The 24304-nt window shown below is 35.2% G+C and overlaps 1 protein-coding gene across 2 annotated transcripts; it reads left to right on the top strand.

The window, feature by feature from the left end:
* The first annotated feature begins 1602 nt into the window (after nt 1-1602).
* Nucleotides 1603-23363, top strand: YIPF7 (Yip1 domain family member 7). 2 transcript variants are annotated; one of them, XM_036853786.1, is made up of 6 exons: nt 1603-1702; nt 3237-3353; nt 9260-9420; nt 15644-15789; nt 20211-20392; nt 22946-23363. In XM_036853786.1, exons 2-5 carry the CDS (start codon nt 3238-3240, stop codon nt 20262-20264), a joined length of 477 nt encoding a protein of 158 aa, XP_036709681.1. In that variant the 5' UTR covers nt 1603-1702; nt 3237; the 3' UTR covers nt 20265-20392; nt 22946-23363. The 2 variants fall into 2 exon arrangements, with proteins under 2 accessions (XP_036709681.1, XP_036709682.1); XM_036853787.1 differs by lacking the exons at nt 15644-15789; nt 20211-20392; nt 22946-23363 and having other exon boundaries at nt 9260-10666.
* Nucleotides 23364-24304: the final 941 nt, after the last annotated feature.

The raw sequence follows: 24304 nt of genomic DNA on the forward strand, positions 1-24304 counted from the left end.
GACAAAACCACCAGATCCAGATAGGTGTTGGGAGTATTAGCCAGGGTACCTGGGTCAGAACTAGAGAGAAACCTCCTGGAAGTAAACCTCAGATGTAAAGGGAACCAATTCAGGCGGTTTCCTGGGATGGAAATTAATCTGATGCTGAATTATTTGTGGTACCAATTCCAACATGTTGCAGGGGGGTGGTTCCCATGCAGCACCAAGCAATTCTTGGGACACCAGGTGGGTGCCCTACAATTCAACTCAATCTGACAGTATCTACCTAGAGATAGCGTCAGATTCCATAGGTTAAGAGCTCAGTCCCAACAGAATGTCCCCCCAACTCCCATCAGATACCAGTAGCTAGACCAGGTTGTTAGTTGTTACCTGTACTTCTGACCCATGGGCTATAAATCAGAGGTTACCACAATCTTCTCCTTGGATTCAACTTATTTGCAAGAGTGGCTCACAGAGCTCAGAGAAAACAATTTACTTACTAGACTATTAGTTTACTTTGAAAGGGATATAACTCAGGAACAGCCAGATGGAAGAGATTCATAGGGCAAGGTATGGTGAAAGGGTGCAGAGTTTCCATGCCCTCTCCACAAGGATGCCACTTTCCCAGCACCTCCACATGTTTACCAATCCAGAAGCTCTCCAAACACCATCCTTTTGGGGTTTTATGAAAGCTTCATTATATAATCATGATTGATTAAATCATTGGCCATTGGCAACTGATTCAACATCTAGACCCTCTTCCCTCCTCAGAGGTTAGGATAGGAATGACAGTTCCAACCCTCTAATCACATTACTGGCTCCATTGGCAGCCAGCCCCCATCCTTAGGTGACGTCCCAAAATCACTTCATTAACATACCGAGACACCTTTGTCACTCTCAACACTTAGAAAATTCCAAGGGTTTTGGGAGCTATGAGTGAGGAACCATGAGCAAAGACCAAATATATATATGAGAAATGTATTTTGGTCAACTGAATGACCAGATATATATTTTTCTTATAAATCACAATATCATACGTGCCTTTCAGTGGTCAAGATAGGCTCAAAAATGAGAGAGAACATGCCCTATAAATGAGGAGTGCTCCTAGATCACATTAGTGTATCCATTTGGGGCTGTGATGGGGAAGTAAGAAGTAGGGAAAAATATCAGAGGTAGATCATGGGTAGTCTTCCTAAACGTTGTTTATATAAATTGAATGGTTCAGATTTGGATAAAATTGATAACACTCATTTTCAGATTGTTGCTAAGATTGTCATGCTAAGATCGTGTACCATATATTGATTTTTACTACATATTATTAGGAAATCTTGTCTAGGGTGAATATACTCTTATAGGCTAAAAAGCAGAAGGAGTGTTAAGGCCTCTTTATTGTTTGCCTCAAATAAATGACTTTAAATCATTGTTTAAGGGTACATTAGTCACAGAAGGAAACTGAATCCACCATTTACTTTACCAAATTGTCTCTACACCATTCACTGTGTTTATACACTTTAACAAGTATTACAAGCTACTGTGTTTGGCTTTTGGCAGGCTTTTTTTTTTTTTTTTTTTTTGGCTGTAGCATCTGTTCAGAGTGTCAGAGTACAAATTTAGAAGCTTATATATATAGCCAGCAGGTCATCTTTTCATGAGCTGATTTGTTAAAAATTTCTCAAATAAAGCTACATTTGTTGGAGGATCTTTCGACTAAAATAATATAAAGGTATGTGTCTGATCCTTCTAAAAAATTTGGCATTTAAACAAAATATGAAGCTGGGTTATGTAAGGACTTTAATACCTATAGTCATATTACATAAAGCTTTGCATGTTCTGAAAACTTACTGTATTTTCCAGTAATATTACTCTCTATGCTTTATAATAACATATTTTCATGGACTGAGAAAGTTCTGCTCTTAAATTTTAAATTCTTTAAATTATAAGTTGTTAAAAGATTTAACACTCTCCTAGTCCTGATTTTAGTTTATATAATTCATAGTTACTTTTATACACATTACTAATGAAAAATCTTGATTTATTATATCAGATGTATGAATCTAATTTTAGAAAAGCTTTCTGTATTTTTACTGAGCTGAAAAAAATTTGATATATTTGACAACTGTTACTTGAATATTTCTGATTAATGAGGCCCTTAGAGCTAAGGCTGTTTATGCAGTTTCATTTGAAATTTATTATAAGTAGTATCCCATAGATTTATTATAATTATATGGATTACTGCTAGTGATTTTTAAATTCATTCTTTTGAAATAGAAAGCTTTTCAAAGAAAAAATAAAGGTTAAAGTATTGAGTTGAAAACCATATCTGTCAGGTTGAAAAGATTCTTTACTCCATTCTCTAATTTTCATCCAAAGAGACACTATTACTCACTTTGCTATTGTTTTCTTCCCTCACCTTTTCCTCCTGTCAAGTCTTTCTTTTTCCCTCTGCTATTCTAAGCCGTTAGGTCTATACCAAGATCATGCACTCCTCTTCATTCCCAGAAGTGAATAAAAACTATGTAGATAGTGTATGGAAAGATAGACTCTGTTCCTGTAGCAGAATTGAGCCTTTCTCCCTCTGACTTAGCATAAGCCCAGGTGCAGCAGGCAGGGCAAGAGAAAAGGAAAATGTTTTGAACACCTTTTAGGAATTATAAAGGAGAACTAGGAGATTAGTTTTTAGAGTTTTGTCTATGTTTTGGGGAGAAGAGAGGATGTTAGCACGCTTTAAAGCTCTATGAGAAAATCAAACAAATATTATTATTATTAGCTATTTGCTTTCTGGCCTTGCAACAAGATATATATATATATATATAAATAGATAGATACACACACACACATATATATATATATATATATATATATATGTATATCTATCTCTCTATATATATATTCTTAAAGTGGGGAACTAACATTGTTTAAGGGAAAACTTTCTAGATGTATACCAACTTTTAAACTTTTTCTCTTAAACTGCTGAGAATAAGGTATTAGGTGAAGAATGGTTTTTTTCAGATCAGTTAAAGTCAATTTAGTCAAAGTCACAGTCCTAGTGAGTGAAAACTTCACAAAAGTTAGTTGAAGATATAGGTTTTGTAAATGACTTTCTAGCATACATTTCCACACCCTTTCCCCACTCAAAGACTACCTTGTTCTCTAATAGGAATCCTGTCATAATCAGAGCATCTGTTTATTATCGTAAATACCTCAAAGGAACTTTCATTGACTCCTAAACTTCTGCATTTTTCACTCTTATTTTTCAGGATGTCAAACTTGGGACAATTTGACTCCGACTTTTACCAATCTAATTATAACATTGATAATCAGGAGCAGAGTTATAATGATTCTAATGCCTATGGAAATCTTTATGGATCTAGAAAGTAAGTACTTGACATTGAGAAAATATGTTCTCATTTTAAGAAGTCATAATATTTTGACAGGGGGTTTCAGGTAGGGAGGTTCCCTTGGGGGAAGCAAAACCTCTCCCCGCTGTATCTCCGTAAAATGCCCAAGAAGAAATGTTAGGAAAGGGCAGAGAAATGAATTCAGTTTTCCATGAATGCCCCTGATCGCCTCAGGCCTGTTTATAGGTGAAAGACTTGTCTCCTCTTTTCAAAACATCACTTAACAGGGAGCATGAATACAGGCCCTGGACAGACAGAAAACATTTTCCTTTTACCTGATATTTTCCAGGACACTGCTCAAGAAACCGATTGTATTCAACTTAATAAATATTTATTGAGTGCCTGCTTGTGTGTCAGAAATTAAGAAAGGCACTATAAACCCAAAAATAAAGAAGAAATCCATAATCTTTTCCCTCACAAAATTAAAAAATTTATGTTGGAGAGGGGGACAATTAAATATGCTATTATAATACAGTGTGGCAATTCCTAACTGAAATCGAGATAAACATAATTCAGAATGTGTTAGTTATTTGAGTTGACAATTCAACTTGAGTTGAAAATAAATTTTAAAAATGATTAAGAATTTAGTATTTACCCTCTACTAGTGCCCCAAATAGGGCAGTTAGAATGAGAAGGATTTGGTTCAAGTTCTGGCTCTGGCATCTGTTTTTTGTCACATTGGGAAAGAAAACTTCCCCAACTGAGTGTGTTAAACTGAGAAATAAGGATGTTAATAATACCTACTTCGTGAGAATTGTCTGAAGAACAATTGTGGTAATGTGCAGGAAAGTGTGTGTTGAAGTAAAACCATTATAATATATATGTTATTTTTTCATATAACTATAGTTTGCAGAAGCAATGGACACTGTTGCCAAGTCACTTAAACGTGCATTTGGTTACGCAGTTGCTTCTTTAGATGTTCTTTTAGATTAGTGAACTGTGAGAAGGGACAGAGAAATTAAGGAATTTTTCCAAGGTCACACAGCTAGTAAAAAATGGGGTTAGGCTAGTCCAAGGTTGTTGGACTAGACTAAGGGGCATATAATTTATTGTAAAATCAAGGCATTTTTGAGAGTAAAATGTGTGCTATTAATAACAATGTTGGTACAATAAGAATAAACTGGATCATCTTAGGCAAACTGGGATGTGTGGTTACTGTGCCATTCCAACAAGTTTAGGGCAAATAACCACATAAGAAATACTTCAAATTTATTAATTCTTGAAGTTTATTTTTCGAACACAGATAAGTATCTTGAAAACTCCAGAATAAGGAGGAAAAAACAGAATAAATACAACAGGCAGTGGGGACTCTTCTGTTCCAACTACACCGTAAGACAATTTGGACGTTGTTTTTATGGGCTGATGACTCCTGCAGACACAGGCAGATAGGCGCCGTTTTCACAAGCTGCATCCTAACTACTCGTGCTGAACCACTGCTCTAAAGCGATAGGGAAAGGCATTGGTAACTAATGTTTTTAAAACTGTAGAAATTAAATATCTGGAATTTTATCTCATTCATGCCCCTAGTCTTTGTTGTCTAGCATTAGTCAAATTGCCATAAGAACTTCTTAAAATGAAAAGCAATCCATACCTCTATCTACCTATCTATCTGAATATTATCACCAGGCAAATTAAATGTGTTTAAAATATTTATAAGAAAAATGGGGGAAAAGGATAAAGCTGTCTAGAATTGGCTCAATCATTGCTGAATCCAACAACAGAAAAAGAACTTAATTTTATTTCATTTATGATTTACAGTTTGGAAGGTCGAGAAAAAACAGAAAAGTGTATGATGGCCCAGGGAGTAGTTTGAGCATGAAGGTATTACAGGATGGTAACTCAAAATATATAATCCACATGAAAGCTATCTAATAGGATTTTTCAGCTCTGTGCTCCTGTTTTATTGAAAGGCTCCAGTGGCCTGCTGTTTCTTTTCTCCCTTCTCTTCTCCAGATGGAATAAGCACTTGGGCAGCATCTGCAATCCACATTTTCAGACTAAACGAAACTGAAAAGTCCAATAAGAGAGAGACAAAACTGTCTCCTTAAGCAGGGACTCAAACCACAGCCTTCTCCCTCCACCCCAGCCCACCCAGTTTTCTTTCTCCATTTGATTGCACATATCAATGTTGACCAGAAATCGAGATGACAAGGAGGTGGAAATTAATATAACCAAGTGAGGGCAAGTTATGATTATATTGCATCAGGTTGATGGCCTGGCCTACTTCAGATGCTTAGCATTTAAATCCAAGTCCTGATTTGGATGTGGTAACATTTAAATTCCAACCCACACTGCAAGTCTCAGGAATTAGAAAAGGGCATATTAGCTGTGGTACTTTTATGAGGTACGTAAAACATGGAGTCAGGTCAGTGATTTACAAGTGTGCATCAAATAACTCCAGAAACTTGATCTTTTATTCATACAGTGAATAGTTCAATTAAAGTGTACCCCAAATCAGAATAAGATGCTCATCATACTGGCAAAAGACATAGGAATCCAGTAGCTAGTTATAATCGATTAGTCTCTTTCTCTCTCCCTGTCCCCTGCCCCATTCCCTCCTCCTCAGTATGAGAGCTCATTTTTAAAACACTTGTTATGCTCAATGAATGACATAGTGATCTGAAAGCTGGTTGACTGTGCTTATTATGAATGAAGATATTTATATTTTTAAACAAGTTTTCTTATTTTAGGATGAACAAGATGGAGTTTTCTCATTCAAAAAACAACTTAACTATCCAGTCATTCAGATAGGCGTTATTTCCAGTGACTGCAGCCAGTTTTCTAGGCTATATTTTCCCACTGCAGTTTCCCAACTTTTGAAATGGGAAATCTATTCCAATTATTTAGAGTAAGAAATAGCTGTTTCTGCAGAAAGGTGACGACAAATGGAAAACTCCCTTTGAATGTTTCAGTGGGACTTTAACAGATAGATACTGAATCATCAGCTTTTCTGAATCTCTAGACCTGATCTTCCTTTAGTGTTTCAAACATAGTTAATGGCACTGTCAATGCCACATCATTATGTGTACCCGCTGGCTGAGCCAGGATCTGGGAATGTCATACAAGCCCATTCCCCCAGGGATCAGACTGACAAAGGAAAGGAGCATCAATTGACCCTCATGATGGAAGTCCATATAGTTTTGGAAAAACAAAGCCTCTAATAAAATATGTACCTATTGATTATGTGATGCGACAGAAAACTGACTCTGTGCAACAAACATAATTCTGAAACCACAGAAATTATAACTGAGTCTTCTAACAGCGATCTTCTGTATTTACATTGGAAGGTGAATGTTAAGTCCTGTTGCCTCAGAAACAGTTAAATATTTTTCGCAAGCTGGAGGCCATGCCGTATCTTAACACAATATCATCTAAGTAAAGACAAGCCTCTTCAGGCTGGTTGGAACTGTATAACCCCATGTATAGGTGGTGAAAAGGGGAATATTGAAGAATTAGTGAGCATTCAGAGGGTTTGTATATGGGCCAGGTGTGGCCATCGCTTCATGGCTTAGAGACGGAAAGCCAGGCATGAGTGTAGTGGAGATTCTCCTGGTAGGAAAACACAGGGTGGGTGGGATGTTGTCGAAGTCAGTCTAGGTGTTCCAGGGAAACCAAAATGGGAAAAAGCTAGAGATGATCAGCACAGAAGGGATACAAACTCTTGGCTTCCTATTAATGTTGTTTTCTCTGAGGAAGTGGCAGACTGGGAGACAACTATTTGCAAATATAGAAGATGCTGTTCCAGGGTGTGAGGAAGGTGTCTGGAATGCTTCAGTGTCAGTCTCGGGAAGAGAAGAGCAGACATATACTTAGCTAATGCTTATTGATCACTTTTTGTGTGCCCCATGCTAACCTAAGTGCTTTATTTATTTCAGCTAATTTAATTCATCATAACCTTATGAGTTCTATTATTGTCTTCATATTACAGATGAGGAAACTGAAGCACAGAATGTAAAATGATTTGCCTAAGATTATAAAATTGGGATTTGAACCCAGGCAGTTGGACTCCAGGAGTCCTGTTTGCTAAACACTCTACTTGGTTCAGGATACACCCTACGATGGGACTAGCATTACAGGCAGAAATATAATACATAGAGTTGGAAAGCAAAAGAAGGGAAATATGACCAAGAATGTTGCCAGTCGTTCTAAAGGAGGCTTTTGCACTCACTTCACAGTTATTTGAAATGATTTTTTACAGGAATAGGAGATGCCTGTTAACAAAGGTAATATTTAAATCCTAGCAGCCAGAGTCCAGTGTTTATTTTGGTCTAATTCAGTTGAAATTTGGAATCATGTGTTGAGTTAGAAATCATCAAAATTTCAGTATTTACCTTCTCAAAGAGCTAATTAAGATGCTCTGTAATCAAGGAAATCAAGGACCACTTTTCATGTTCCTTTCCTTTCCCTTCCCTTCCCTTCCCTTCCCTTCCCTTCCCTTTCCTTTCCTTCCCTTCCCTTCCCTTCCCTTCCCTTCCCTTCCCTTTCCCTTCCCTTCCCTTTCCTTTCTCTTCCCTTTCCTTTCCTTCCCTTCCCTTCCCTTTCCTTTCCTTTCCTTCCCTTCCCTTTCCTTTCGGTAAAAACAATTTGAAATGACCAAATAACCTCACAGATGAGCCCTTTTTTCTTCCTTCCTTTCTCTTCCTGCAAGAAGTTATGTACTAAGATTGTTTTCCAACTTTCTCACACAAGTGGTGAAATAAAAACCAAATAAAAGCACAATCAAGGAAATATTGTAATATGGTGCTTCAACAAAACTAAATTGCACATTTCAAAAGACGGACAGTGAAGCCAATTATGGAAGACTTTTAAGTCAGGTTCTCAAAGATAATTTGATTGTCAGTAACTGTCTGGGAATAGCCAGAGCTAAAAAGTCTACTCCTTGATGGACAACGGTCAGTTTATGTGTTTATTTTTTTCCTATGAATTGACTACTATTAAAATTTTGATTTTAAAAAATTTTTATTGAAATACAGTTGATTTACAATGTTGTGTTAGTTTCAGGTGTACAGCAAAGTGATTCAGTTATACATATATATATATTCTTCTTTTGCATTCTCTTCCATTATAGGTTATTACAAGATATTGAGTATAGTTCCCTGTGCTATACAGTAGGTTCTTCTTGTTGATTATCTATTTTAAACATAGTAGTGTGTATATGTTAATTCCAAACTCCTAATTTATCCCTCCCCCTCTTTCCCCTTTAGTAACCATAAGTTTGTTTTCTATGTCTGTGGGTCTATTTCTGTTTTGTAAATAAGTTCATTTGCATCTTTTTTTTTTTTTTTTTTTAGATTCTACATATAAGCAATAGCATATGATATTTGTCTTTCTCTGTCTGGCTGACTTCACTTAGTATGACTATGATTTTTTACTTGCTGCCTCCACGGATTTATAGGGAATGTCCTGTTTGGTGAATGTCCCTGAAAATCAGTGAAAAAGCAGCATTGTGTAGGGATCAGGGCGCTGCTCAGAAAGACAGTTTCAGTTCACAGTCCAACACCTGAATGTTACTGTGTGTTACCAGGCAAGTCATTCAGTCTCCATGAACCTGTATTTCTTTTTCGGTAAAATGGGATTAAAACTACGGTTTTTACTTTGCAGAGTTTTAATTACGTGAGAAAATGTGAAGGAGAGTGTCCAGCACATTGTAAATTAACAATACATGTTAGTCAATGTGGATCATTCTTCTAGAGAGTTTTCTCACAATTAGTTACTGTTTCTTTTTTTGATTAAATTTAAACGTCAAGCAAGTTAATTCTTTCGTGGGTAAATAGTCATAAAAACTAGGAGAAATCATAAAAGGAAAATCGTAGTTTCCTTCCTTGATTTGTCGTAATATCCCTTTCTTAGATGTGTAAATATCAGTATCTTCCTTTTTCTAGACAACAGGCCAGTGAGCGGCCTCAGCCTGCCTTCGTCCCACCAGAGATGCTCGTGTCATCAAGTTATGCGGGACAATTCTTTCAGCCAGCATCCAACCAGGATTATTATTCACCATCTTCTTACGTTGACAGTTTTGATGAAGAGCCTCCTTTACTAGAAGATAAGTTAAGGCAGTGCTATTAATGTGTGTACAGCTCAAAGAACAATAGCAATAATCAGCTCTTAATGTGCGCTGTCAGCCTGCCGCACACAGTGTTCTATGTGATTATTCCACATATAAACAAGAGTCTGCCAGACCAACACACTTAAGCCTTTGGGAGTTTGTCTCCTGTATGTGTGGGGACGATTGGAAGTAGATACGAGCTATTGCTGTGCTAGTCTTGCAGTTTTTAAATGTTTCTTCACTGTTTCTTGAATGCGGACTCCCTGACCATATCTAGACAACAGTGAAGACATATTTTGGCAGAGTGATTATATCAGAGTAACCACCAGCATATCTTACTATTTTCTGCTATGTTTGCCTGGGAGCAAAGGGGGTAGTTTCTCAATATTCTTTTTTTGTTGTCATGGAGAAAAGACAGGTTTTTTTCCCTTCCTGGCTCATGTGAGCCCGCACATCTCAGCTAGATACGACTAAGTGGGAAGGAATATGATTCCAGTAAATAGCACTCTTGGTGGCAAGGAAACCTGGGGACCCTTGCAGTTAAAGGTGGCCTCCAAAGATTTCAGGCATCTTCCATCCATTGATTTTTTTTTTTTAATCCAGCCAATTTATATCTGCCGCTTTTGTTCTTAAGGAATGTCAACATGATGCTAGAAAACTAAAGTTCAAGGAGATTTAAATTTGGAAGCCAAGGAGAAATATTCACAGGCTAACTGCTCTAACTCTTTTGTATGTAGTCCAGTGAAAAGGGATAGGTTAAAATTCCCAATATTTTACATCAAAAGATCATTGTTTGCTTCTTATGAACACAGACAGCCACCTGATATTAAAACATTCTTCTCTCTTTGCCTTCAAAATTAATAAAAGAGGAAAGATTTAAACCATTCAGAAAAGCACAGAGATTTATATAATCGATTTGTTGGCTCTTTAGAAGCCAGTTAAGTTTTTGGATCAATTACGCTTAACCAATTCATTCTAATTTGCCTCTGCATCGGATATCTAACACCTGAAAAGTATAAGCTATTCGCATCAAGAATTTTCCTTGACTCCACCAACATCTCTACGTAAAAAAAACCTATCAATTGACTAATTATAAAAGTAATCTATATTCAAAATAGAAATTTGGAAAATATAGAAACATATGAATAAAGATATTAAAAAATCACCAAATATTTTGTCTCTGAGACATGACTATCATTAATAATTTGATGTAATTTCTTCCATCCTTTATTCTGTTTTTCTGTGAATATATATATATATATATACACTAAAAAATGAAATACTATATTTCTTTGACTATGAAGATATTGGTAAATACTTAAAAATAAAAGTTGGATCATACTATGGGCATAAAGTTTTGTATTTTTTAAAGTTACTTTATATCATAAGCATTTCTATACATGCATTCTTTAAAGTCATTAAATGTTATTTGAAAATATGACATGTAATGACTTCATAATATTTTACTATATACGAGTACCATAATTTAAATCTACCATAGAGGTCGTTCTTTATAATCAATAATGCTTTGGTGAATATCATAGTAAAAACTTTGACCTGTACAGAATCTGTCCTTAGGATGGAACTATAACATTGGGATTACTGGGTCAAAAGTCATTTACACTGTCAGGCTTATCTAGAAAAATAATGAGCCAACAGACCTCCATAGTAGAATATGAAATGTCTTTGTTAATTTGATAGGCAAAAAGGCAAAAAATAATACTTTTTATTTCTTGGTTACTAGAAAAGTTAGACACTTTTTTCATATGTTTATTGACAGTTTTATATGTTTTTTTCATATGTTTATTGTTTCACATGTTTTTACTTCTTTCTGTTTTTCAAGTTCTTTGCCAGATTTCCTATTGGAATCTTAAGATTTTTCCTTTCCTTTTTTATTTATAGAGATGTTTATATGGTAAAGATATTAATTATTGTCTGGAATATGTATTTCAAGCTTTTTTTTCCTAGGTTGTGCTTGCCATCTAATTTGTTTATGGGATTTTAGGGCATATAGTCATTTTATTAATCATGTTTATGTTTTTAACTCCACAATATTTCTCTTGGTAACTTTTCTTTCCAATTGCTCTTTTGTTTAGAATATATTTCTCCAGCTCTAGATACTGCTTATATCCTCTGGTAGATTCTTAAATTTTTGAATTATTTTTTGTTTTTCACTTAAATTTTTGATTCATTGAAAATTGTTTTAAGTTAGTACATGAAGTAGAATTAACTTTGTTTCTTTTCTTTAATGATTAATCAATTTTTCCTGTAACATTTACTGAAAATAATCTTTTCTACTTGTCTCAGATGCCTCCATTCTGATATTCTAAACTCAAATACATTCTCCCATGATGTCTTCTTAAATTTCAAATAGGAAATATACTAGATTTCCCCTCCTACTACATCTCAGAGAAATTCCTAGATTGTTTTGTTTTCTCTTTGTGATTATCCCCACCAAATATATAGTATATTAGAAGAGAGAGTATCTGATATAATTTTGCATTTTGAGTCTATGAAATTTCTAGACTCTGATCCAATATGTTCTTCAGGCTGGGTGACTTTGTGAAAGCCTCAAGCCTCATCTGTCTAAAAGATATAAAAAGACCATAGGCAGGATTTCTAGGATAAGATGATAAAAGACATTTGCTAGTTTTTATTGAGCGTACACCAAAACAGCCTAAAAATTATGAAGTTATAATAATTAACATCCCTTGCACAAAAACATGCTATTTGAATGTGCACTCGTTTATTCCTTAAGTACTTTGTTGTCTAAAAGACTTGTTTCGTTTTATGTAAGAATGATAACCTTTGCTATCTGATCGTGTATAATCAATGTTAACAAATGCATCTTGAAGAATAATAGTCAATTCAAATCTGTCAGACTAGAAAAATTACTGTGATATTTGGTATTTACATTTGTAGCATAGCCTGATGTTTATATTTGAAAGGCCAATGCCACAATTTGCATAGAAAACAAACATATTAATTCATTTTTATAACATATATATTGTATACTTTACTACCACTAGATGACAGCAAAACAATAAATTTTGCATTCAAATTTCACAGCAGTTTCATCTTTTTTTATCTTGTAAAATAATTTGTTATATTAGGGTATCTACAATTGATAAATAGGTATCTCATTTGCATACCTTATAATAAATTTGAAAACAAAATATTATGGAGATGTATTTTGGTAAAAAACACATAAAATATTTTTTCTTATGAAAATATTTAGTAGGTCTTATGTTCATTCGTTGTTTCATGACTCCATGTTGAAACATGCAAAAGTTAATTATGCCATCAAATAAATGGCTGATATCAGTAATAATGTCTCATAAAGCATTTTCATCTGGGTTTCTTCAGGAATAATGATTATGCTTTTTGAGGAGAAAGGTATTTTGAATTAAAGGCCACTTTATTGTGGTAAATACTGAAAACATATTGTTAACGTAAATATATAAATTGAAAATAAAGTTTGAAAACAACATAAGCCTCAGTTGAAATTAATTTAACTATAGCATTTCTCAATTTTTAAAATCTTCTGCTATTTTAAAAATCACATTGGACATTCTAACCTATTTTAAGTTGGTGAACTACTCATATCCTCCAAAGTGTATGTTCATTAAGAGATATATAAATACACTGTGAAAATAAAAAGGGAAGTTGAAACGTAAATGATTTGCTCACTATTAATTTAATTCAAATTAAATCCAAATTCTTTCTTTTCAAGCTTGGGTTGGCTAGCAATTGTCAACCTGGATGTGAAAAGAGTGAAAGATCCACTTTCTATCCTAGTTTGGGCAATGTCTGGCTGACCTTCTAAAAATGTCTAGGCCCCTTTAGAGCAAGGTCACTCTATGTCATGGCGATCATTGAAAGTTCACCTGGTATTCTGTGTGTAGAATGTCAGCTTTGCAAGGTGTTTAGGTGGTATACACAACTATAAAAGAAGTTGAATTATACCCTGTCTCTGACCAAAGAGGGTTACTAAATCCTGGGAAGGGAAGTTGAATGGCAGGTACCAATGATTTAGGGAGACAATCCTTCACATGGGAGAACTGGGCTCACTTCAAAAAAATACAAACCTTATGAGATTAGATGCACATTGACTCGACCACAGCTATATGATTAAAAGCATTCTTTTTTTTCTTTTGTACCCTCTTGTTTTGTACCCTATCCCTAGCCCCTGGCAACCACTTTTCTACTCCGACTCTATGAGTTTGACCTAACAAAATTTTTTTAGACTCCACATACAAGTGATACCATGCAGTATTTCACTTTCTCTGTCTGGCTTATTTCACTTAGAAAAATGCTCTCAAGGGCCATTCATGTTGTCACAAATGGCAGGATTTCCTTGTTTTTTATGACCGAATAGTATTCCAATGTGTATGTATGTATGTATATATATATATATATATCTCACAACTTTTTTACACATTCATCCATCAGTGGACACTTCGGTGGTTTCCATGTCTTGGCAGTTGCTGCTTTCAACATGGGGGTACAGATATCTCTTTGATATCCTGTTTTTGTTTCCTTCAGATATATTCCCAGAAGTGGCATGGCTGGATCATACAGTAGTTCTATTTTTAAAAAAATTGTGAGGAACCCCCATACTGTTCTCCATAGTGGCTGCACCAATAAACATTCCCACCAAGAGTGCACAAATGTTCCCTTTGCTCCACATCCTTGCCAACACTTATTTCTTGTCTTTTTGATGTTAGCCATTCTAACAGGTGTGAGATGATATTGTGGTTTTGATTTGCATTTCCCTGATGATTAATGGTGTTAAGCACATTTTCATGTACCTGTTGGCCATTTGTATGTCTTCTTCGGAAAAATTTCTATTCAGTTCTTCTGTCCATTTTTTAATTGGACTATTTTATTTATTTAGTTTTCTATTACTGGCTCTGTGACTTTGGAAAAGTTCATCACTCCAAACCTCAGCCATCTGATGCACAAAGTAGGAATAAAATAACAGTACCAGCCTCAATGCATGTCAGTAAGACCAACACATGTAAATCTTGTAAGGCTTACAGCAAAATTCTGTAAAAATATTCAGTTGAAAAGAATTCCACTCTTTTTAGCTCAAATGTATGTACTTTATAGTAGTTTAGCTCCAGTTTTTCCTAACCTCCACCTCACCTGTATTCAAATTTAAAATGAGAGAAGGAGGGTAATCAGCTTGATTACTGGTTCCTAAGTAGTGACGTTATATTCTCCTTTGTGAATGTCCTTTTTTTCTACTCCAGATGCATCTTAAAGTTAATCTTTATAGGAGTGGTGAGAAAAGTAACTGATGTGATGTTGGCATTTATTTCTATATTCAGTGGATGTCAAACGGCTGGGTTTTTTTTCTTTTTAATGAAAAAGATATAAGAGGAGCAGAATCTAGCAGTGGGGTCTGTAAAAGGGCAGTCAGAATTCTTTGAAAAACAAGGCATTGGAGAAATATTTAGAAATTTCTAATTGAGTTTAGACTCATGGACACGGAGCCCCACTGCTTTTGGATATTTTATTCTACCATCACCACTCATAAAAGGGAAAGGTTAATTGTCTCAAGAATTTAATCTCTGAATACACAGACTCAACAACACAGAGCACTGACCTTATTAAAATATGTATGCACGCCATGATTGCTTTTACTTGCTGAATGAGCCATTGCCTTTTCTCCTCTGTGGAGTTTCAGGCGGCTAGCATGTTATTGCTCTTCTCATCAGGCAGAGTATAAGTAAAATCCCAGACCTAGGCTAAGTGTCTTTAGATTAGATAACACTGCTAACTGAAAATTATGCATGTTTGGTTGGACAAGTTTCAAAAGTGTTAGCAATAGAAAATGCAGGAGAAAGAACTATCTCAATGGGCATTAAGATGGGACTTTTGGTTTGTTAGCTACCATTATATTTTGTTTTTACTGTATAACGTCCATTTCCTCATTTTTGGCTGCATTTTAAGCTTATATTTGCTGCAGAAGGTAGGGAAATTTTTCCTTGATGGAATTATTTCTCTAACATATATCTTTCAGCTCATTGTGTGGGGAAAAAAAGTCTTTTGTTTTAAGGTTGCTATATATTACATAGAACTTTAAACTATGAAGGTATAACAATCAGATTAAAGTGCTAAATAAATAAATAATATTTGTTAACTTTAATTAAAGAATATTACTCATGTTTATTTTTCTATATTTATATTATCTCCTCCCCCTTCTTCTTTTTAGAACTTGGAATTAACTTTGATCACATATGGCAAAAAACTTTGACAGTGTTAAACCCACTGAAGCCAGCAGATGGCAGCATTATGAATGAAACAGACCTCACTGGGCCCATCCTGTTCTGTGGGGTGCTAGGAGCTGCTCTACTTCTGGTAATGGACAGAAGCAAGCACTACATCTTTCTTTTTTTTTCTTTTTTTTAGCTAACATTGGTTTATCTAAGTTTCATGTTTACAGCATTATATTTCTACTTCTGCATACACCACAGCCAAGTACCAGATTTTAATGCATGTCCTTTCAAATGTCATTTTGAAGAGGTCTTTGTAAATACGGAAGAAAGTATATCACTTTATGAAGTGAAAATTGTTTGTTTAATTCATAACTACATTTTTTTTTTGGTGAGAGAGACATATTTAATGGAACCATAATGACAAAGAGAAACTGCCATCATGTATTACAACAGATAAAAAATGTAAATTTAAATAGAATTTCAAAAATCAGGTCACCAAGACAGATTTTCAACAAAGCAGGAAATCATATAAATGATTTTCTTGTAATTAAGTCTTTTTTGTTGTTTAGAGAAGACTGTCAATCTGAAAAAGTTGGAGGAACACATGGATTTGGGAAACAGAGAGCTGAAATTTTATTTCTTGTTTTCTGTGAGATTTCTGTTGTGACACTTGACAAATCCTCTCTATTTACTCATCATTTTCATTGCTGGGGTGTATCTATCTCTAGACTATTTCAAATATTCTGTTAGGTATGAGATGAGTCTCCTTGTTTCTGGTTAGGCTATTATGAATAAATTGACTTGCAACGATAAGCAGTGATTTGTTTATTCAACCTGTATATTTCCCCTATCATTTTAGTTTTCTGTTTTTTATGAAGGCCATTTTTCCCCTGACATCTCCATTTGTCTTGTGTATGGGCCTCTTTCATTCTTTAACTCTGGGAGTAATGATATTCAGTCATCAAAAAAGAAAAACATATTTCCACCTAGGTTAAGTTTAGAAGGTATTCTAGCTTACAGTTTAGAAAAATGATTTCTCCACCCAAAAAAGGGAAGAAAAAGAAGAAATGAGAAAGGTCTATGATTTTGTATTAAGGAGGTTATGACAATACATTAAAAACAGAGGATGAACAAGATAGTCAAGCCAGTCTGACAAGTACAGTTTCATTAGGGCACAAAGAGCTAAACTTGGCAAGAGAGGTAATATAGGAAATTAAAGATTCTAAGAAAAGTCCTTAAAATAACTATTCATTTCACTTTCCCTTCTTACAGCTATCCACTTCCCTAATGCAGCTATACTTCTCAAAAGTAGCTGTAAAATGTATTTGCAACTAAATGAGTCTTCACTTTTCATTATTAATTACCTAATACTAGTCGAAATTCTGATAGAAATCTAATTTCTGCATTGTAGTGTGGTCAATAATCACATCATATTTATCCAATACAATTGTACTTAGTTATAGCGTCTTATTTCTTCCTTTGAACTACAGCAAATGCAAATACTCTACAAATCTAACACTATATCAACCAGAGTTTTAATTTAGTCTCTAACATCCCTTCTGTCTTGGTCATAGTAATTTGATAATCTTAGATTAAGCTGCTAAGTAAGACCATGTCAATTAATCAAATTGTCAGAAACAATCAATTTAATATATTAACTCATCTTTCTTTTTCAGGTAATTTGTAATATAACAGCTGTTTGTTTTTCTGTAGAAAATATTACTATTACCATCTCTTAAAGGAAAGCATTAATCCCATTAAGATCTTTTTTGGGTGCATAATGTTAGTTGGAATTATTTAAATATCCTCTCTTTTGTTTTAAGTGCAAAGCAATACAGGCAAAGAACTCAACTGAAAGTGGAAAAATTGGATCTGCCCCTAACTTTGCCTCCAGGTGTGATCCTGAACCTGTTTTTTTTTTTCCTATTTCTTGGCCTTCATTTTTTTTCATTTTGAAGATCAAAAAAGAGGTTTATATAAGTGGTTCTTAAGGTTCGTTTCAGTTGTGAAATTTTAGGGAATGTGTAAAAGTGCATATTTTCTCAAACTTTTTAGGCAAATAATTTCACTTCAACTTTACCATTAGATGTGGTTACTTCAGAATTGATTCTGATACATGGAGAACAATAAGGACCGAAAAACTCCACTGGATATTAATAAAGCCAAATTTAACTTAGAGTCCATTTGAGACTGTTAACCCTGCCCTGGATAGCTAAGATTAAAATGTAGAAGATGATTTTATGGGCTGGTATATGCGTTGTACTAGAGAAAGCAAAACTAAATCCAGAAACAATATTCAAATCTGTTCATTATCTCTGGAGGTGTAAGATCCATAGTCACATACTGATCACTTTTATGATTTATAATGATATAAGGCACAACACCTTTTAGTGGACTTTCTTCATGTTGAAGGAAGCAAACTAAAAAGAACTGCTTCAAACGCTCAACACAAATTTAATTTTACTTATTCTTCCTCTTAAAATTATTTTCACCCCCCAAACCATGAACACAAGCGTTTTAAAGCTATGGCTCCATTTAATTTTTCTAGTAGAGCTAAGAGTGTGATCTGGAAAAGGAACATGCACGGCCAATATAAAAGCATAATCAGAAGAATAAGAAGTATTTCAAGTAAAGATGTAGTAATAAGGGTGGTACAAGGCTGACCTAAAATTTTTTGAATTTAAAAAGAAATTGAACATTTATTTTTCATTTCAATTACAAGTCCTTGTTAGAATTTGAAACAACTTAAAAAAATGGGACTGGCCCTGCCAGATGGAATTGTACCTCAAATTAGATAAACTAACAAGAGTAAGAGATAAGGAGAGAGGTCAGTAACTGATATGGAAAAGGACAATTTTACTACCAAATTAGTTTTATCCACCCTCTATTTACCCCATGCACAAAACTGGTTAGGGTCATGGTCCTGCTATGTGTCCTTTGGGGTACAGGGAAGTTGTGTTTCACCATTACAACTATTCCTACCTCAGAATTATCCCACCCAATTAAAATATTAAGTAGAATGTTTCTCTAATACATGAAAGTGATTTGAAATTGTCACTATTTTCCAAGTGGAGCAAACTCACCCAATAGAGCAGTACATAACTGATGTGTTTCTTTTAGCATGTCCATTAGCATTATTGGCATTATTTCACAAAATAGCCAGGAGGACTTATTATGGCTAATGCAGCAGAGAATTCTGCAACATAGCCCAGGGACATTTTGTGAAAGAACTTAGTAGTGATCAACTTCCCCAACTGCAGAGGAAGAAAATTTCAAAATAGCTGGACAATTTTAAACATTAAAATGGTCATATTCTCCATTAACTAATTACAAAATAAATATCTCTTTATTCTGTAAGACATAAGGACAGCTATGGAGCAGAAAAAAGGACAGCTAAAAAGCTCTCTCTCTGAATCAACTTACCAGATCCTTTGTTGTTTTCAAATAATTCCCATGAAAACCGGAGTCAGCCTCCTCAATCTTTCTCTAGAAGTTCTAACCAGCTTAATGTATATATAAAAATGACATGCATTCTTTACTGGAGCTTTGGCATCCTCGGGTAGCAAACATTAAAATATCTTCTGTTGAATCAGTAGTAGATTGTGACTTTCCCTGGATGAGTTTAACTGTGCTGGTTCAGGAACAAGTCTCTAGTGCTCTGTGGGTGATGGCTATTTTGATGAATCCTCAGGTCAGCGGTCTATCCTGAACACTACTGACTTCCTTTAACAATACCTCTTTTGTGATTTGCTATCAGTTGGTTTATATAAATCAGTTTTTCATAAAGTCTGTTCAGTTAAGCTGGTAATAGGCATTATGAAAACAAAGGATTCTGGGGTCGGATAAGTTTGGGGTATACTGGCTTAAATAAGGTTAAATAAGTCCCCTTGTTTAGGACTTGTTCGAGCTCCTGCAGGTGTTAAAGACCTAAATTTTAGAGCTGGACTGCCTGGATTCAAAGCTGAGCTCCACCGCTTACCATTATTTTACCTTGGGCAAGTTCCTTAACCTCCCCGCACCTCAGTTTCCTCATGTGTATAATGGGTACAACAATGGTACCAACTAATTATGTTGTGTGGATTAAATAAATTAATATATGTGAAATCTTTAGAATAGGACCGAACATAGTAAATCTGACAGATGTTTGCTAATATTACTAATATGTTTTGCAAATCTCCAAGACTAAATTGGAATTTTTTCATTAACTTATTCATTCACTTAATTGTTCAACAAATATGGGGAGAAAAATATATCCTTACCTATGCCTAGTACCTATTGCCCAGTAGGCAATCTATGATAAAAAAATATAAATCTGGAAATATAAGCACGCTTGTGCCATCTCACGTATAGCTCCAGGAGGGCAGGTGGTGGTGTTTGTTTTCATGACCGGAATCCATATTACAGGCAGTATTTTTTCCAGAACTCCCAGTCTCGAGACTTACACTACAAAGACATGAACAGCATTGAGGTGATTGATTCGAAAATGCTCTCTGCTTTGTTGACAGTCTGATTTCTTCTGGATGTTTGTTCTATGTTCAAACCGTTTTCTTCCCGTTGTTTCAGGCAGGAAAAGTCCAGTTTGGTTACGTGTATGGCACGAGTGCCATTGGCTGCTGAGGTATTCACGCCTTACTAAACTTGATGAGCTCTTCAGGGGTGTCCTATGGCTGTGTGGCGAGTATTCTGGGATACTGCCTGCTTCCCATGGTCATCCTGTCCAGCTGTGCCATCTTCTTTTCACTGCAGTAAGTGTCTGTGTGTGCTAATTGACCCCACATGCACGATCGTCGCTAGGGTTTGCCACACCAGTACAACAGTTAGCCCCTTTCTGATCATTTTAGTAGTGGGATTGGGGAAACTGGCTATTACAAGCTACATACAGATTCAGGAAAGTAGGTCGGTTTTGGCTCAGGTGCTGTTCCCATTTCGATGATTTTAAAAAATAAATTAAACCAAGTTATCTTTAAAATTGGCACTTTGTAAGTTGTCACATTGTTCAGTATGAACTATCGTCATGGGTAATATAACCAACAACAGAAAATTCACTTGTTTGAATTACGAAGAGTAAGTGCCTGGTGCACACTGACAAATTGCTTCAGCTCCCAAGCACTCTGCCTTCTAGGAGGGAAGCAAGTGTTCTTTCTCAGCTGGACTCCTTGCACTGCAGAATTCCCAGGAACCCTAATGAGGATATTACTGCTAGAGAACTTTATAGCATATATGCTCAGTCAATTTTTTTTTCTTTTTTCCTTCCTGGGCAGATAGTATTTGCAATTCAAAAATATTAATGAGGATTCAGTAGATATGCTTCTGTCGGGCACTTTCCCAGGGCAGTGCATATCACTACCACTTTGGTTGGGAAGAGTATAAGTAATTACATAGTCCTTTGTCACCTGCCATGCTCCAAATCCAATTAGAAATAAACATTTGCCATCAGTGTTCATTCTTCCACATCCAAAGGAGACACAATTCACATTTTTTTTCTTGGATAATCCAAGTTTTAGGTTATCAACACTATACTGGATAGGATATTACATACAGAATTTGCCAATGCCAGATAAACATTTTAGAAAGACTTCAATATTTTTGTTTAGATATAATCTCAGATATTTTCTTCATAACGTTATTGAGAATGACATAGATGGAAATGCTTTTTTTGTTTTAATATGGTTTCATTTTGAAAGCAATAGTCTTGAGAATAACAGAGCAAACTCTTACTTTATCAGCGAGTGCTTAACACTTAAAAGAGAGGAATACAACAGAAAATGGAAACTGAATGTATAAGTACAATGAGAGTTAGAGGTGTATTTATTGAGTCTTGTCCATGGAAAAATTCCACTTTTTGTATATCCTGTTCCTTAGCAAGCTGTTCTGTTTACTAAGTTGTTTGGTACAGATGTTTGACAAGTTACTACAGAGTTCAGTTTTACAACTTCCATTTTGTCAGATGCTTTTGCCAAAGAATACTATAATGATCAACCATTTAAAAATTCTAGGTTTTAGACATTATTTCCATCAAAGTTTAGCTTTGGGGTATCTTAAATGACTCCAGATTATTAGGGAAAGAAAATAAAAACTACAACTCTTGAATTTTGAGAATCATCAGAGGTCCGGACATTTTTCATTAGATTTTCATTCTGAAATGTAAAGGATGAATTAGAAATCCTTTAAATTATATTAATGGGGAATAAGCTATCTGACACCTAAGACCATTAAACTGAAATTGCCTTTTTGGGCATATTACTATAACATTCAAATGAATTATATATAATCTCACATTTTTGTTCACCAAAACCTGTAAATTGAATCACTCTAAATTTTACTTCTAATAGATATTAAGTAAACCAACAAATGTAATATTTACTAGAGTGTTTTAAAATATTTTTGGTTTGTTTATAATCTAAGGCATTATAAGCTCTATTGTACACTTCTTCACTTGTTTTGCTTTGGTTCAATTATTAAAAGCAGGTATTTCTGTCATTCTCACAAATAATAAACACAATTCTCAATTTCAGATTCAACCAGGATCAAGTGAGACAGTATAGTTTGACAGTAACTAGAACAATATGTTGGTAGTTAGCAGCTCTTGACCTAATGACCATTTCACTTTGCAATTTTTTTAAGTCGCTTCATTCCCATTTCTTCCTAAAGAACCAACTGTCTCCACAGTTACTTTTTGAAGACACCAGTTTGAACAAATCCATTTCGATATTATAAAAATCCACACCTTTATTTGCCAAAGTGATCTTCAGCAATGAGGTGGGAGGCCACACACATCTGTGCCTTACTGCTTCATCTGTGCCCTCCCTGAGCTGTGTCAGGCTTTGCCGTCCCAGGCAAAAACCCAGGACATGGACCTGGGAGCGCTGGGGAGTAGGAACCCCACTGGAATGCGGGTCCAGTCATTTTTCTGCTCATACTGGGGGTAAATTTAGGAAGAAAGTGGGGAAAAGAAATCTGTAGCTGTAAAAGAAGCCTCTAAACATAGTTTATGTAAAAGAATTTCAGAAGTTGGGATTTGAATGTTGACTCATGAGAGTGACAGCAGGTCAATTCTTCCGTTTCCAATAATCTGAGTTTTTACCAACCTATAAAATATTTAGCTTCTAATGGTGAACTTGACTCAAAAATTTTCTAAATAGCTGAGGCCTTTGAGTTCCTATGGTTCCTCACCCTCATTTTACAAATTGAGAAAGTGGTTATAAATATTGTACCAAGGACATTTCAGAGGCAGCTGTGATTCAATAACCTCTTTTTCTCCTGGTGTAAGATAACCATCTCTTTTGCCTTTGCTCTAGGGGCACCTTTGGAACTGTGTTGGCACTGGTCATCATTGGCTGGTGTAGTCTCTCAGCCTCCAAAATTGTCACTTCAGCCTTGGCCATGGAAGGACAGCAGCTTCTAATTGCCTACCCTTGCGCCTTACTTTATGGACTTTTTGCCCTCCTAACAGTTTTCTGAAGATTATTTGAGATGGCATTACAGGATTCTATTTGTCTGTCGCTCATATTATCCTGGAAATGTATTGGCATTCACATTTGGTCATATGATTTCTGTTTTATCACTGTTGAGAGAATAATAAGCAGAGACAAAACAGCACTTAAGGATGGGGCTCTAATAGGCTGTTTGGTTTGAATGATGATTTGCTTTTTGGTTGGTGCATTAAAACAATTTAAAATACTTTAAAATAAAAAGGGATATAGTTGTTGCACTGATGGACCCTGCTTTTCTCAATGGATGTATTTCTGAGAAATTGTAGGTAAATAAAATCATATGCTGACTGGGTAGAGGAAATCTACAGTGAGCCTTTTGAGAAATCTTTATGACAGTTCAAGCTGTGTACAAGTTGTTTAAGTCACACTGTCCAGGACCTTTGGAGATTCACGGGGAGGTGTTATTTAGGGTTTTATTCACCTGAGAGTCAAAGAATCTCCTGCCTTTCCATTCATTTACTTTCACAACTATTGCTTGGTCCCATTTGAACAATGCATTCACTCACCACTTTTTCAAGCCCTAACTGCCTTCTTACTTAGTTTAGATGCCATGGTCTATTACTATAATTTCTCCCTTGAATATGTATATCCTCAGTACCCTTGCCATTTGCTCCCTGAATAGATGAATGTGACTGGAGGAAATGCCACTTGTTTCTATTTTATTATATGGCTACATCAACATTTTGAGTCCTATTACATTACCCTACTATTGATAAATTCACTTTTGCACTTTCTGAGACGATAGTTTCACACCATTTCTTCACTGCTCAAATCTCCAATACTCCTTTCCTACTGTTAGTTGATGACCTTTCTTACTTTATTGAAAGAAAGAAACATCTAGAAAAAAAGTGTGTCTTCCCATCACCAGATCTATCAACCTACATGCATCTTTATAGATACATGTATATATCTATAAAGACGTGTGTGTATGCATATGTGCATATATATATATACACACACACACACACACACATTCCCCCTTTAAAAGCCAGAGAAATGGGCCATAACTGAAGAGTGATATTGAATCAAAGGATTTTTATTTTAAGGTAAGAAACATGGAAAGATATTTATGTGCTGCTATGAATAATAGGTCAAGAGGAAAACACTGGTTACGCAGGTGCAGGGGCTGGATGTGGAGAAGAAAGGAGACGGTGACAAGGGGGA

This window comes from Balaenoptera musculus, chromosome 5, assembly GCF_009873245.2.
Source record: "Balaenoptera musculus isolate JJ_BM4_2016_0621 chromosome 5, mBalMus1.pri.v3, whole genome shotgun sequence".
Taxonomy (NCBI): domain Eukaryota; kingdom Metazoa; phylum Chordata; class Mammalia; order Artiodactyla; family Balaenopteridae; genus Balaenoptera; species Balaenoptera musculus.